The sequence below is a fragment of the Sinocyclocheilus rhinocerous genome, unplaced genomic scaffold (assembly GCF_001515625.1).
Source record: "Sinocyclocheilus rhinocerous isolate Xijiao unplaced genomic scaffold, SAMN03320098_v1.1 scaffold15240, whole genome shotgun sequence".
NCBI lineage: Eukaryota > Metazoa > Chordata > Actinopteri > Cypriniformes > Cyprinidae > Sinocyclocheilus > Sinocyclocheilus rhinocerous.
In genome coordinates, this window is record NW_015630015.1 from 83,173 (window position 1) to 97,011 (window position 13,839).

At 34.0% G+C, this 13,839-nt stretch overlaps 2 protein-coding genes across 2 annotated transcripts in view; both read left to right on the forward strand.

The window, feature by feature from the left end:
* rnf167 (ring finger protein 167) overlaps positions 1 to 3,615 on the forward strand; it is a 13,812-nt gene extending 10,197 nt beyond the window's left edge. Inside the window, exons 8-10 of the mRNA XM_016551555.1 lie at positions 456 to 549; positions 1,370 to 1,450; positions 2,939 to 3,615. Of these exons, the coding sequence (XP_016407041.1) occupies positions 456 to 549; positions 1,370 to 1,450; positions 2,939 to 3,399 (636 nt within the window). The 3' untranslated portion in view covers positions 3,400 to 3,615. The remainder of the gene's footprint in view (positions 1 to 455; positions 550 to 1,369; positions 1,451 to 2,938) is intronic.
* A 5,076-nt stretch (positions 3,616 to 8,691) lies between these two features.
* LOC107739452 (wiskott-Aldrich syndrome protein family member 3-like) lies at positions 8,692 to 12,812 on the forward strand. The gene is made up of 4 exons (XM_016551559.1): positions 8,692 to 8,775; positions 11,568 to 11,738; positions 12,461 to 12,696; positions 12,780 to 12,812. The coding sequence occupies exons 2-4, from the start codon at positions 11,606 to 11,608 to the stop codon at positions 12,810 to 12,812; spliced, it is 402 nt and encodes a 133-aa protein (XP_016407045.1). The 5' UTR covers positions 8,692 to 8,775; positions 11,568 to 11,605.
* The last annotated feature ends 1,027 nt before the right edge of the window (positions 12,813 to 13,839 follow it).

Below are 13,839 nucleotides of genomic sequence, written 5' to 3' on the forward strand. Positions count from 1 at the left end.
CGCAACTTTACAAAAAAAGAAGCCCAAAGTCGCGTATAATACGCGGATTTGGCAACTATGCTTACTTGCCGGCAACCCGCCAAAATAAAAGCGTGCTGATTTTAGGTTGGAAAATGATGAAAATACATTTAAAAAATAAAAAAAGAGTCAATATAAGCATTGCATTTTTAACTGTACTATAAAATAACTGTATTTTTATTTTATACTCAATTTATTTATTTTTAAATATAATAGTATTATCACACTGATTATTTTGTTTATTATTTTATTAAAATACAAAATAAATAAATGCAATAATACTATTATCACTATTAATAATTATTTTATTTTTATAGTTATATTTAATGAGTCACACTATGTGCATTGTGAGTACCAAACCAAATCTCTAGGTGCTCTCATGAGAACCAGACTTATGTTCATCATTGCTAATAATGTTCTGTTTTTAATTGGTCCAGATTGTGCGGTGCGTGCAGCACAGGAAGAGACTTCGGAAAAACAGACTCTCCAAAGAACAGCTGAAGAAAATCCCCACTCACAAGTTTGTTAAAGGTGAGCAAGAGACTTTATTAAAGAATTATTCAGTATTAAACGTTACATAAACTCTATGGACCGCATCTGTGGTGTGCCTTTATTTACCACAGGAAATATTCTTGACTCCGCCAACAAAAACTAACACATTTACTAAAATGCAATATGTACTGACAATCAAGTCCAAAATATAGTCAAGTTACAAGGCAAAGATATGTCTGAGAAATTCATCACAACTGCTTAAATCATTGATATAGTGATATATTTTTTTTCATGAAATCATCATGTTTGGGTGGTCTAAAGATGATAACAGCACTGAAATCTTACACGCAGGAGTAGTACGCGCATATACCAGAGTTATTATTGCTAACTAAAACTAAACGCATAAAAATCATTTTTGTTACTTGAAATAAAATAAATGTCAACTGAAAGAAAATATTAAAAAACTTAAAACTTATTTCATTTCAGCTAGTTTCCATAGCAACATTTTACATTTTCATTTTGTTGAATTTTGTGTTATAAAATAATTATAACTAAAACTGAAATAAAATTAATAAAAACTAATATACATTTAAAATCAATAAAAATAGAATCACAAAAACATACAGCAAAATTACTAAAACTGTAACTACAATTAACATTAAATAAAAAAATAAAAAATGACATCTAATTCAAAATATTAACATAACAGTATCTCAATGGTGCTGAAATAACACTGGCATAAACCACATGGTCAAACAAAGAAAACTCACCGATCGCTGAGTTCAGAGTGGGTTCTGATTGTGAGCAAGACTGTTCTACTGGATCATCTAGCACTTTAATAATTGCATATTTTTCTCAGGCGATAATTATGATGTGTGTGCAATCTGCCTTGATGAATATGAAGAGGGAGATAAGCTGAGAGTGCTGCCCTGTTCCCATGGTAAGTGAGCTGCTCACGTCTGGGTTTGAACCTTTACACTCCTGTCTAATAGTTTAAACATATCTAACATTTGGCTGTTAAAGGTAAAGTGCACATATATTACAAGAAATTACATGTTTTAGTTTGACTTTCTGTTTAGTTGATTTTGAAAAAGCAAACTGAAACATTTAGACCTGATTGGACCTAATCAGAGACACATTGGAGGTTTCTCACACATAAAACCAGGCAGCCTGTTTGACAGAAGTAAAATAATTTTTAATGGAAATTTAAAATTTACATAGTCACCCCTGAGTTCACCTACATTCAAAGAAATGCAAACAACAGTGAATGACTGCAGGCAAAAGTGCTGATTTCACAAGCTACATCAATAATGAGTGCAAAAAGTCATTTTTCTTACTCTATATATTTGTCATTTTCTTCAGTGCAAGTATTGTTATACAGAAAGCACTCATATAAATTACACAAATTCTTTGACTATTTCTAATAAACATTTAATGCCATATTCATGTCTTATTTCCTTTGTACTGAATGTAAAATTAGCATTGCCTTGTGTTTTTTTTTTTTTAAATTAAGAATTTTTAAGTGATTTATTTCTACTTATTTTAGTAAATATTATATAAAAATAAATATAAATTTCATTGCAAGAATCCGCTATGCATGTGATATGCTATGCATACTATTTTTATATTAAATAGTGTGATATTATAAATATCAGGCCATCCTGCTCTCTAAAATAATGGCTTCAAAGAATTGTCTAATCTCTGTGTGTAAAAAAATATTCCTGCCTAATGCCCAAGTCACCAAACAACAACAACAACAACAAAATCTTAATGGCTTTTAATGTTTATGTAAGAAGTGGCATTTAACTGTGAGCTTGAATTTTAAACCGCAAAGGAAAACTAATTATTTTAGTAAATATTATGTAAAATAAATAGAAAATCCATGGCATAAATTGTTGTGCATGTATTATTTACTATCTTCAATTTAAATAGTGCTTTCATACAGTACTTGTGAAAAGTTTGGAAACATTATGATTTTCCAATGTTTTTAATGAAGTCTCTTCTGCTCACCATGGCAGCATTTATTTAGTCAAAAATACAGTAAAAACAGCACAAATGGGGAATATTATTACAATTTAAAATGACTATTTTCTATTTGAATATATTTTAAAATGTAATTTATTTCTGTAATGAAAAAGCTGAATTTTCAGCATCTTCAGTGTCACATGATTCTTTAGAAGTCATTCTAATAAAAACAGTTATTTTAATTTGTAATACTATTTCACAGTATTAGTGTTTTACCGTATTTTTGAGCACTCCTTGGATAGTGTAAGAGACTTAATTAAAAATATTTAAAAAATCATAATGTTTCCAGACTTGTGACAAGTACTGTATGTATTGTTGAAATAGCATTTTAAAGGAAAAAATAGCTATTTTTTGTCCCTGTTCAGAATACCATAACATAGTTATTTTTTGTTCCATTATTCAGCTTACCACTGCAGGTGTGTGGACCCCTGGCTCACCCAGACTAAGAAAACCTGCCCAGTGTGCAAGCAACGCGTGACCCGTCCCAACCCAGAATACTCAGAGTCTTCAGATTCCGACGGCGAGTCGGGGCCACACGAGGCTGATGAGGAAGAGGAAGGAGCGACCAGCGAGGCTGATTCTGAGCGCACGCCTCTCCTTCGGCCCTCCAACCCTGCGTCCCCCGCCTCCTCCAGCCCGCCTCCCTCTTATGCCTCCACAGTGACGTCAGAGGCAGCCGTCGCTACAGTAACAACCTCTGCACAGTGCTTGCTGCACGCACCGCAGCCTGACGTGCCCCTGCTGGGATATGATGAGTACTATTCTCCCATAGAGGACTCGGATGAAGGTACGGATGAGGAGGAGGGTCACCCTTCAGATAGCGATACCACAGAGCTTATCGGACGGGGCGCTGTGCGAGTCTGAGGGGTCGATTAAAAACAGCTTTGGTTGTTATAGAATGTGTTTTCTCTGTTGTATATCACAGAGCTCATATTTGAGATATGCATCCACCTAGCTAGTGTGATCAACACTACACGGCAGTTTTTCTTTTCTACCCTAAAATTTGGTCCGTGTCCAAATAGAAGTTAAAAGTAACTTTTTTTGTTAAGTGAATGAAACTGTTTCTTAAAGGGTTAGTTCACCCCAAAATTAAAATTCTGTCATTAATTACTCACCCTCATGTCGTTCCAGACCCGTAAGACCTTCGTTCATCTTCGGAACACAAATTAAGATATTTTTGATGAAATGTGAGAGCTCTCAGACCCTGCATAGACAGCAACGCAACTGTTACGTTCCCAGGCCCAGAAACGTAGTAAGGACATCGGTAAAACAGTCCATGTGACATCAGTGGCTCAACTTCAGTTTTGCGAAGCTACGAGAATACTTTGAGCGCAAAGAAAACAAAAATAACATAATTTATTTAACAATTCTTCGTTCGGAAGAGAAAGAGTACCCAAGAACGTAATCGACGTAATCAGCATTGTTTACGTTCGGGAGAGAAAGCGCGCATGAACATAATCAGCGTTGTTTACGTTTAGGGGAAAGCGTGCGTATGCATTGTGATACTCTCTAAAATGGCGGAAGACGTAACTCGGGGGAGAAGAATTGTTGTATAAATTGTTATTTTTGTTAGTTTTTTTTGCGCTCAAAAAGTATTCTCGTAGCTTCGCAAAACTGAAGTTGAGACACTGATGTCACATGGACTGTTTTACCGATGTCCTTACTACGTCTCTGGACCTGGGAACATTTCAGTTGCGTTGCTGTCTATGCGGGGTCTGAGAGCTCTCACATTTCATCAAAAATACCTTAATTTGTGTTCCGAAGATGAACGGAGGTCTTACGGGTTTGTAAACGACATGACGGTGAGTAATTGATGACAGAATTTTCATTTTGGGGTGAACTATCCCTTTAACAAAATAGTCCATCCATAAATAAATTAGAACAGATAATTTACTCGCCCTCATGTCATTGCAAACCAATATGGATTTCTTTCTTCCATGAACAACACTTTCTAGCAATAAGCTGATTAGTTGTGCTTGATTAGGGAGACTTGCAAAACACTGTTCTACAAGACAACAACAACACGTGTGAAGCCTGAATATGTGGAAGTACAAATGAGATTTTAAAGTTGCGTTGCGTTGAATGATGATGGTTCACACAAAAATAAAACATCTTTCATCAATTACTCACTCTTGTGTCATTCCAAACCCATAAGACTTCCATTAATCTTCGAACACAAATGAAGATATTTCAGATGTTCTTTCATCTGTTGAAAGTCCATGCAACCAACAATTTCATGTATTAAAAACATTTTTAAAAAGACATCATAAAAGCAAAATCAGTCAGAATATAAAATTTAGTTTCATCGAAGTCTTCTGAAGAATTGAATTATATGATGAACAGACTTAATTAAGGCTTTTTCTCATACACGCATACATAGAGAACATCAACATATGGTAAACTCAACTGTACTCACATGGTGCGTATGAACAAACCTCACTGATTCTTTCGTGTCAAGCAAGTGTAACTGAGTTTTCTTTTACCATATTTTGATGTGCTCATGTATGTGTTTATCAAAGTTTATACGTGAATAAAAGCCTAAATTAAACCAGTTTGTTATATAAAGTGATTGTGTCTCTTCAGAAGACTAGACTGATCAATTCACATGGATTCCTTTTATGACCTTTTGAAGAACTTTTTGAAACTCAAAGTTTTGGGTCAGTAGACATTCAATTGTGGGACAGTGTTAAGTTTCATTAAAAATATCTTCATTTGTGTTTTGAAGATGAATGAAAGTCTTATGGGTTTAGAATGACATGGTAGTGAATAAATGATAACAATTGAAATTTTTAGTTGAACTATCCCTTTAAATTCTGCTTCGATAAAGCTGTCATATGACTTCATGAGATGCAGAATATAGCACATTAATCACGTGGATTAATTTAATGGTGATTGGTTGTCATTTTGGGAGCTTGGTCAGCTTCTACTAAATTCTGCTAAATACTTATTCTACTAAATTTCTCCATTTGTGTTTCACTAAGAAAAAAAAACTCAAAATGATGGTGAGTAAATAGTAACAGAATTCTCAAAATTTTGGGTGGACTATTTCTTGTTGTCGCCATTTATGTGCAATACGGACAGGTTTCCAGTTTGTAAATTAGTAATTTTATTTTATTTATACATACAGAGGCCACACAAAAATTATTGCAGACTTCTGAATTAGGGTTTTTGAAAACTAACTTTTTTTAATGTTATTTTTAGTGTAAACCTGCATAAATCAACCTGTTTAAGCGATCAAAAAATACCATTCCTACAGGATTTACATTCAGTGATTTTGAATTTCTTTGGGTTATTACAACAACAAAAAAATCCTTTATAATCCATCTTTTTTTTTAAAAATACATAAACTGGCTGTCTGAACCAGTTCCTTGTTCCTTGTTCCTCTCTTTCTACATCATATAATGGCATTATTCTCTCTCATATTGATATACAAAGGTTGCAGTTAAAAGTTTTATTATCGTTACTGATGCAAGCTGTAAAGCTGGATGAACAAACAGTCTTATTCTTTGTTTAATATAGATATTTGCAATATAAATGCTAGCTGCTGTTTGAAATTCAAATTGACTTTGATCATAGCTGACAGTGTATTGACTTAATAGCAATGTATATAACCTTTTACTGTCCTGTTCACATCTCAGATGAATAAGAAAACTGTTGTCTGTTCTAAATAAACCTAGATGCCTCCTTCAGAAAAATTATTGCAGACTTCTGAATTAGGGTTTTTGAAAACTAACTTGTTTTATGTTATTTTTAGTGTAAACCTGCATAAATCAACCTGTTTAAGCGATCAAACAATACCATTCCTACAGGATTTACATTCAGTGATTTTGAATTTCTTTGGGTTATTACAACAACAAAAAAATCCTTTATAATCCATCTTTTTTTTTAAAAATACATAAACTGGCTGTCTGAACCAGTTCCTTGTTCCTTGTTCCTCTCTTTCTACATCATATAATGGCATTATTCTCTCTCATATTGATATACAAAGGTTGCAGTTAAAAGTTTTATTATCGTTACTGATGCAAGCTGTAAAGCTGGATGAACAAACAGTCTTATTCTTTGTTTAATATAGATATTTGCAATATAAATGCTAGCTGCTGTTTGAAATTCAAATTGACTTTGATCATAGCTGACAGTGTATTGACTTAATAGCAATGTATATAACCTTTTACTGTCATGTTCACATCTCAGATGAATAAGAAAACTGTTGTCTGTTCTAAATAAACCTAGATGCCTCCTTCAGATTTTCATTTGTAAATGTAACACCATCCGTTTCTTCCTTTAAATCACTAATCAGTCAAATGAATGTCACGTGTCTGTTTTTCTTTCCCAAGTTTAATTTTAAAGTTCGAGGTTCAAACTCAGTCTTTGACATCACTGACATGGAAATCACAAATTGAAAGTCAATGAGACAAAACATTCAGCTCTATTTGTCTCAAATTTAAAATAGAAAACAAATAACACTGTAATGGGACTGGGAGGCCTTTTTCTAAATAAAAAAAAAAACACATCAGAAATCTCCACTTTAGCAGCACTCACATACACCATACCTTTCTGTTTTATTTCTATCTATATTCTGAAGGTTTTACCAAGAAATTGTTTCATGTATCATTGACCTGTTTCATATAACACTTTATTTCTAAAACATGATGAAAATTTTTAAAAATTCTGATTTATGGATTGATAAAAAGAGTTGTAAATAAATTGTAGAACAACTATTTAACTAGTTATCTAGAACTAGTAGTAGAACTAGATATTTCATTGTATATGATTTCCTGTGGTTAAAGGGAATGGGTTCTTTACTGGACAATGAAATAGACATACTATCACATAATTCAACCCATGCTGTAGAATGGCTTTGTAGGTTTGTGGAAGTGAGCGTAAATATCTATTAAATTATCTATTTAATATCTATACAGCTTAATTTTACGTTGAACAGACTGTGGTAAATAAATAACTGGATTTTCACAACAATTTATACAATTATTTTCTTTGGATAAATATAAACTACTTGAACTCGTTTAAAAACAACAAAGTTTAAATTACATGTAACATATTATAATAAAAGTGTTTCAATGTTTGAAATCAGAGACTTTTTTTTTCAAAATAAGTTTAAGCATTTTATATGGAAACAACCCCGAACGGACCGAGGAGGGCCCCGCTCCCTACCTCACACCGGGCCCCGCATAAGCTAAGGACGGCCCTGCCAATATGATCCTGAGACCCTTCGAAGTAGACTGGTGAGTCTGATGATGCTGCAAGAAATTTTAAATCCACAATTTCTCCAAGAACCGTTCTCGTTTGGGGATGAAGTCTCCAAAAACCACACAGTGCCCTCAAAGGATCGACAGGCAGCTCTGGAAGAAACTGCACAAATGTGGTCATGAGAGTTCATAAAGGACAAAGTGTTCGCTCTCTGAAATAAAGGATTTTGGAATGGCCAAGTCCAGTATTCCAGTTTGTCCAATTGCAACGTTGTAGGGGAGACTTGAAGTGAATCATACAAGAAACCGTATATCCCAGTTAATGGATAATTCCCTTACAATCAATAGCTTTATAATATTCCCTGTTTTATAGTATAAATATGCAAGTAAAAATCTGAGTTATATATTTTTTTATAGGAATATTAACATTTATGAAAGGTTGTTTCATAAACAACAAGCTGTGGTTGTTAACATGTTAACATTTAGTTCTGCCCTACATTTGAATGACATTGAAAATATTGATCTGGACTTCTGTGTGATTATGAAGAGGAGGAGTCAGAGATGCAGTGTGTGCAAACATCACAGCTATTACTGCAGGGCAAAATATAAAACAACAGTGAGTGAATCAAGGACCTATAAACACTAAGATTGGTAATAACTACAAGAATCAAGGTAACATTAATAACCAAGCAGTTAAGACATTTCAAGAAAACATATTTTAGAGTGTGTTGGTAGATACTTTATAACGAAAGAATTTGTGTATTGGACCTTCGACTGTTTATATCCCACCTGAAACTGTGACGTTATATCCCGGCGCTTCTCCTTATCCACCCATAACTGCTTGTTTGCAATTATGGACAAATCGTATTGGCTCTCACAGTTTTAATCCCAAAAGAACGTTCCAGATGCTGAAATACGATTGGTGCACAGAACTGCAAATCAACATAATAATCCCGCCCTAATACTGTGCTCTGATGTCAGCGCAAGCAGACGGACCGTTTCAACTATCATTATATCTGCATTCAAGCCACGTTTGGTAAGCGAAAATGTTTTAAAATACATGCTCAAAATTTTGTTTAGTGCTTCATTAGTATAATATATTTAATCTTACATTTGTTTAAATTTGTCTATATAGTTTATTTAGAGTGTAGGTTGGTAGATTAACAGTCCCCTATAATAATCTCAAATGCAGTCTAGTGCACTCCTCCTTATTCAATGTAGCATCGCGTCATTAATGGTAGACCTTATATTAATTACTGCACATTCACAGTTAAAAACCTCAACTTTGTTATTAATCAGCGTTTCAGTCAACTCCAATTCCCAAAAAGTACTGTGGTGGTATCATGGTATGGTGATGTTTTGATGATTATATAAACTATGTACTTAATTGTTATCATATGTGTGATGTTGATGTTGGCATGCTATACCCCAATTACTTAAAAAAAAAAAAAGAAATTTATGTCAAATATAGCATGGTCTTCAATAATTTAGACCTTAGAAATATTATTTTCTCATTGGTTTAGTCATTAACAGATAATTAGTGTCGTGTAGTACAATGTGATAATGTAGGCTATGTTCTGTGCTTTTACTAGTGAAATGGAGCACTGTTGAGTAGTGAGCCATTGATTTCCATTTGAGTTAATGGACATTTCCACAACCCTGCCTGCCTGATTGGTAGCTAACAGAGAGATGCTGACCAATTATGTTTGCTCTTAGCTTCTCCTGAAACCTGAAACCTAAATTTAGCTACAATGAGATAGGGAATGTGATTTCAAGCCTGCATTATATATAAAACATATCCAATAATGGAAACCTTGAACCATGATTGAAATAAACATGCCTCAGTACAGTCATGTTCTACAGGAAGGTGACCCTTGGCTACAAGAGATGTGGTGGATTTAATAGTTTTACCTGAAAATGATTTCTACACACATTCTTGGTTCCATGCATTAAAGAATAATTTAGGAATACGAACGAATGCTCTTAAATGTGTCATGGAAGTCAATGTGAGTGAAAGCGGTGTAATCCAGAGAGCAGTGCATTGTGTGTGTGTGTGTGTGTGTCTCTAATAACTTAATCCTGAGAGGCTGGAACACCAACCTCCCCCTGTATAATCGTCTGGTGACATACAGTTACCTTACTCGTTTCTGGATTGTAGGCCACACAGTTACCTTACTCGTTTCTGGATTGTAGGCCACACAGTTACCTTACTCGTTTCTGGATTGTAGGCCACAGAATGAAACGAACAACATGTGGAACCTTTGAAGTTACGCTGTTATGTTCAAAGTTGTTTATAGAATATATGTATTAATAGTATAGGGGATCCTTTGTGAAAAAGAAGTGCACTTAATTGTACTCAACGTGCACTTAAAGTGTGCTTCAAATCTTTTTTTTATTTTAACTATACTGGCAAATAATGTAATATTAATGAAATAAAATAACAAGTGGAATAAAAGACCATTAAAGGGACAATTCACCCAAAAATGTACATTTTGTCATTTACTCACCCTCAACAGGGTTAGTTGGTTAAACTGTCCATTTAAGTGCACTTAAAGAGAGGCCTTTCATAACTTTTTAACACACTTAAGTAGACCTTTAGAGTGCACTTTGTAGTAATGTCAAATTAAAAGTTTGCTTTAAAGTACATTTTAAATCATTCTTCTCAATCTTCTGTTGTGCTTTAAAGAAGTACACTTCTTTTGATGCATTGACTAACAAAAATACTTTATAATTCTAACTGTAGTGAGCTTTACATTTAAAATTAATATATTTTATCATTACAAATGTCTAATTACTAATATATTCAAACACATGACAGACGTAATAGAAATTACATTAAAGCATATTTTAATTTAGGCTCCAGCCCTGTGAACCTGCATCCTGCACTTCACTTCACTTCAAAATCCTCCTTAATTGGGTCAAAAAAAGATCTAATTGGACTAACTAAATTGCATAATTTGCAAATTGCAAATTGTAATATAAATCTATCATACTAATTTATAAACTAATACATTTAATTGCAATTAACAAAATTAATTGTCCAAAATATTACTTTCTGTCTGCACTTCAGTAAATTGTAAGTGTATTATTAAGTATATTATCATTTATATATTATTATAAGTATATTTTATTGAAATAAACAAGGGGTAGCAGGTTAAGTATGTAAGCATATAAATAAATCTTGATATCAATATATACCATTGACCATTTAGCCATTTCAATTTATAACGTAATCAAGTTAGATACTATTTAATTAAAATAAACAAAACACAAATTTTATTCATGACCACATATAAACCTAGCAAAAGAGTATTTTGATAAGAAAACTACAATGACCACCAAAATACTGGACACTTCAGCCACTTGTGCAAATATTTAAATATCAACGCATTAATTCGAAGACAGCACACTTATTAAGCAAAACATTTGACAAAGGGTATTTCTTAGGTTTTAATAAAACAGTAGTAAAACAAAGAATCTGGGATATTTTTGTGTGTTGGTGGAATGTCTATAGTTCCATAATAGATGTCGTTCTAGTTATAATTTTTTCCTCTTCTTCTTCATGGTCCTACTTCATAGTCTTCATGGTTTTCCACTTAACAGCTGAACCCATGATTTTATGTAATGACCATTGCCTTATATTAATAGGTTCTTAATATAAGACAAGTTAATATAATTTATATAACAGATTTTTAATAGGACTTCCAATTTGTAGTGTACATATTTAGTCTATTAATCTGTTAGTCTAATGTGACATGGAGAAAGATGTGCGATGGATGGTGTGAGTACATTTGGTCTAATTGTCATCCTGTTTGTGTGTCCTTACAGGTGCTGGTTTGTTTGTGTACATGTGTTGAGGTGAAGTCATGCCACTGGTGAAGAGAAACATTGAGCCCAGGCACCTGTGCAGAGAAGCTTTACCTGAGACCATCAGCAATGAGCTGGAGTGTGTGACCAACAACACTCTCTCTGCCATCATACACCAACTTAGCAGCCTCAGTAAGACCTACTTTATTATATTAGTATAACAAAAGAAAAAAAAAGATTTTTATTTTTAAACCAGAATAAATACTGGGCATGTACTGTAAATGTTATGATAAATTCACAGATAAAAAAAAAAAAAAAACGTGCAACCTGACATTTAAGCAAAACAACCTTGTTCTGAGAAGAACACAGCGTAACATTTCAGTTTAATTCATAATTTATTTGAACCTATATGCATGCACTTCTGTTTTACACAAATACACTATAAATCAATGGAATAAATTAGATGGGATAGCAATATATATATATATATTTTTTTTTTTTCCACTGGCTCACCAGCAAACACTCTAAAGCTTAATCCCATGAAGCACAGAGCAATCAACAGATGTGGATAAGGAGTATATGCATGTTCTGTGAATGTATGGAATAAGACTTGCATTTATTGATTTGCAGTTAATATCACCCCTGTGTGTGTGTGTGTGTGTGTGTGTGTGTGTTTTGCAGTTCTCCAGTAGATAAGAGCATGCAAATGAATTATCAATGTGTAAACATAACAGTTGAAGATTGTACATAAAAACTGAGAAATAACCACTATTGTGCCCTTGAGTGCAGAGCAGTTTGCTTTAAGAGGAATTTCCTAATAAGTGTGCCGTAAGATGCTTTGGGTAAAGCATCCAGTAAATTACTATTTAAAAGGTCATCTCTGACCCTCAGTCTTTCTTTCTCATCTACTACAGGTAAACATGCAGAGGATGTGTTTGGTGAGCTCTTTAATGAAGCCAATACATTCTACCTGCGTGCTAATTCTCTACAGGACCGTATAGATCGTCTTGCAATCAAGGTCACTCAGTTGGACTCTAGTGTGGAGGAAGGTCAGTCAAAGGTCAAAAGTCAAAGATCACATGCACTTTACCAGAAATGGGATGCATATTTAATAGGATATTCCAGGCTAAACCTAACATGCATAAGGAATGTGGGTCAAAATGACCCATGCATCCCCTTTCTTTGGTATATTTAATTTTTTCGCGATGTGGTCTTTTCATCTGACATTCCCAGAATTCCTACAATAAGTCGTATTTGATCATATGAACTTTTTTTTTGCATGCATGTTATTTCTTTAAGTTCTAATGAAATTTGTACCATTACCCTTGGACTGCGCATATAAATCATTGATGGTTAAAAATTGTCAGTGGTAAGCAACAACATGCCTCATACAGTACGTTGTTAGAGTTATATTTGATGAGTTCAAATGCAAAAGTCTCTAAGTGCCGTCTGAAAATTTTCTTCTAAAATTAGTATTTTTCTCAAGCTCCAATGTTTGTGTTCAGTTATTTCACTTTAATGGCAATGAAAATAACCTATTCATTGCCATTAAAGTGAAATTACTGAACCTACACACAGGAGCCTGATAAAAATGTTCATTTTAGAAGAAAATTTAAAATGGCACTTTAGAGACTTTTATATCTGAACTCTTCATTTCTTTAAATGTGTCACAATAACAGAAAAAGATGACACAGAGGTAATGTACACCCAGGTCTTTATTAGCAGGAATGTCAGAAATTCAAGTGATCCATGCAGGTGAGTATATAAGTTCATAAAATGGCTTGAGAAACTTGGGTGAATAACAGTCCTTTTCTTTCTTTCTTTTTTTTAAAGTTATATTTATGGGTTTTTATTCCTTTATTACTCAGACAGGACAGTTGAGAGATGACAGGAAAGCATTGGGTAGAGAGAGGGGAGCAGGTTCAGCATAGGACTTCAAGATGGGAATCTTGGACGGGCGTCTAGAGTGTCGGCTGAATAAGGGGTGTTTGGGGGGCCAGCTGACTGACTGACTGAAGGGTTGATTTCAGCAAACCTAATGAAACAAAAAGTCAAATAAAGAGTTCAAAGGTGGCATCCATGGCCACGAAGGAACATTGACAGGAGACTCAGGAATTACCTCCTTGGTCGCTTCATGACACACAGGAAACTTGGGATCGAACACCTCCACTTCGATACAAGTGGGAGAGCAGTGTGCGGCCCCAAACACACATTATGTCACTGCAATAACAGGGAGAGCAATCAGTGGTGGAAGGGTCTTGGAATCCTCTAGGCTTAGAACTATCTGGCCAGA

Bases quoted from the DNA above. Each gene is read 5' to 3' on its own strand.
- LOC107739452 (XM_016551559.1), top strand. From the start codon at position 11,606: ATGCCACTGGTGAAGAGAAACATTGAGCCCAGGCACCTGTGCAGAGAA. The intron at 11,739-12,460 runs GTAAGACCTACT...CATCTACTACAG, and splicing joins ACACCAACTTAGCAGCCTCA to GTAAACATGCAGAGGATGTG. The intron at 12,697-12,779 runs GTGGGTCAAAAT...TGACATTCCCAG, and splicing joins ACCTAACATGCATAAGGAAT to AATTCCTACAATAAGTCGTA.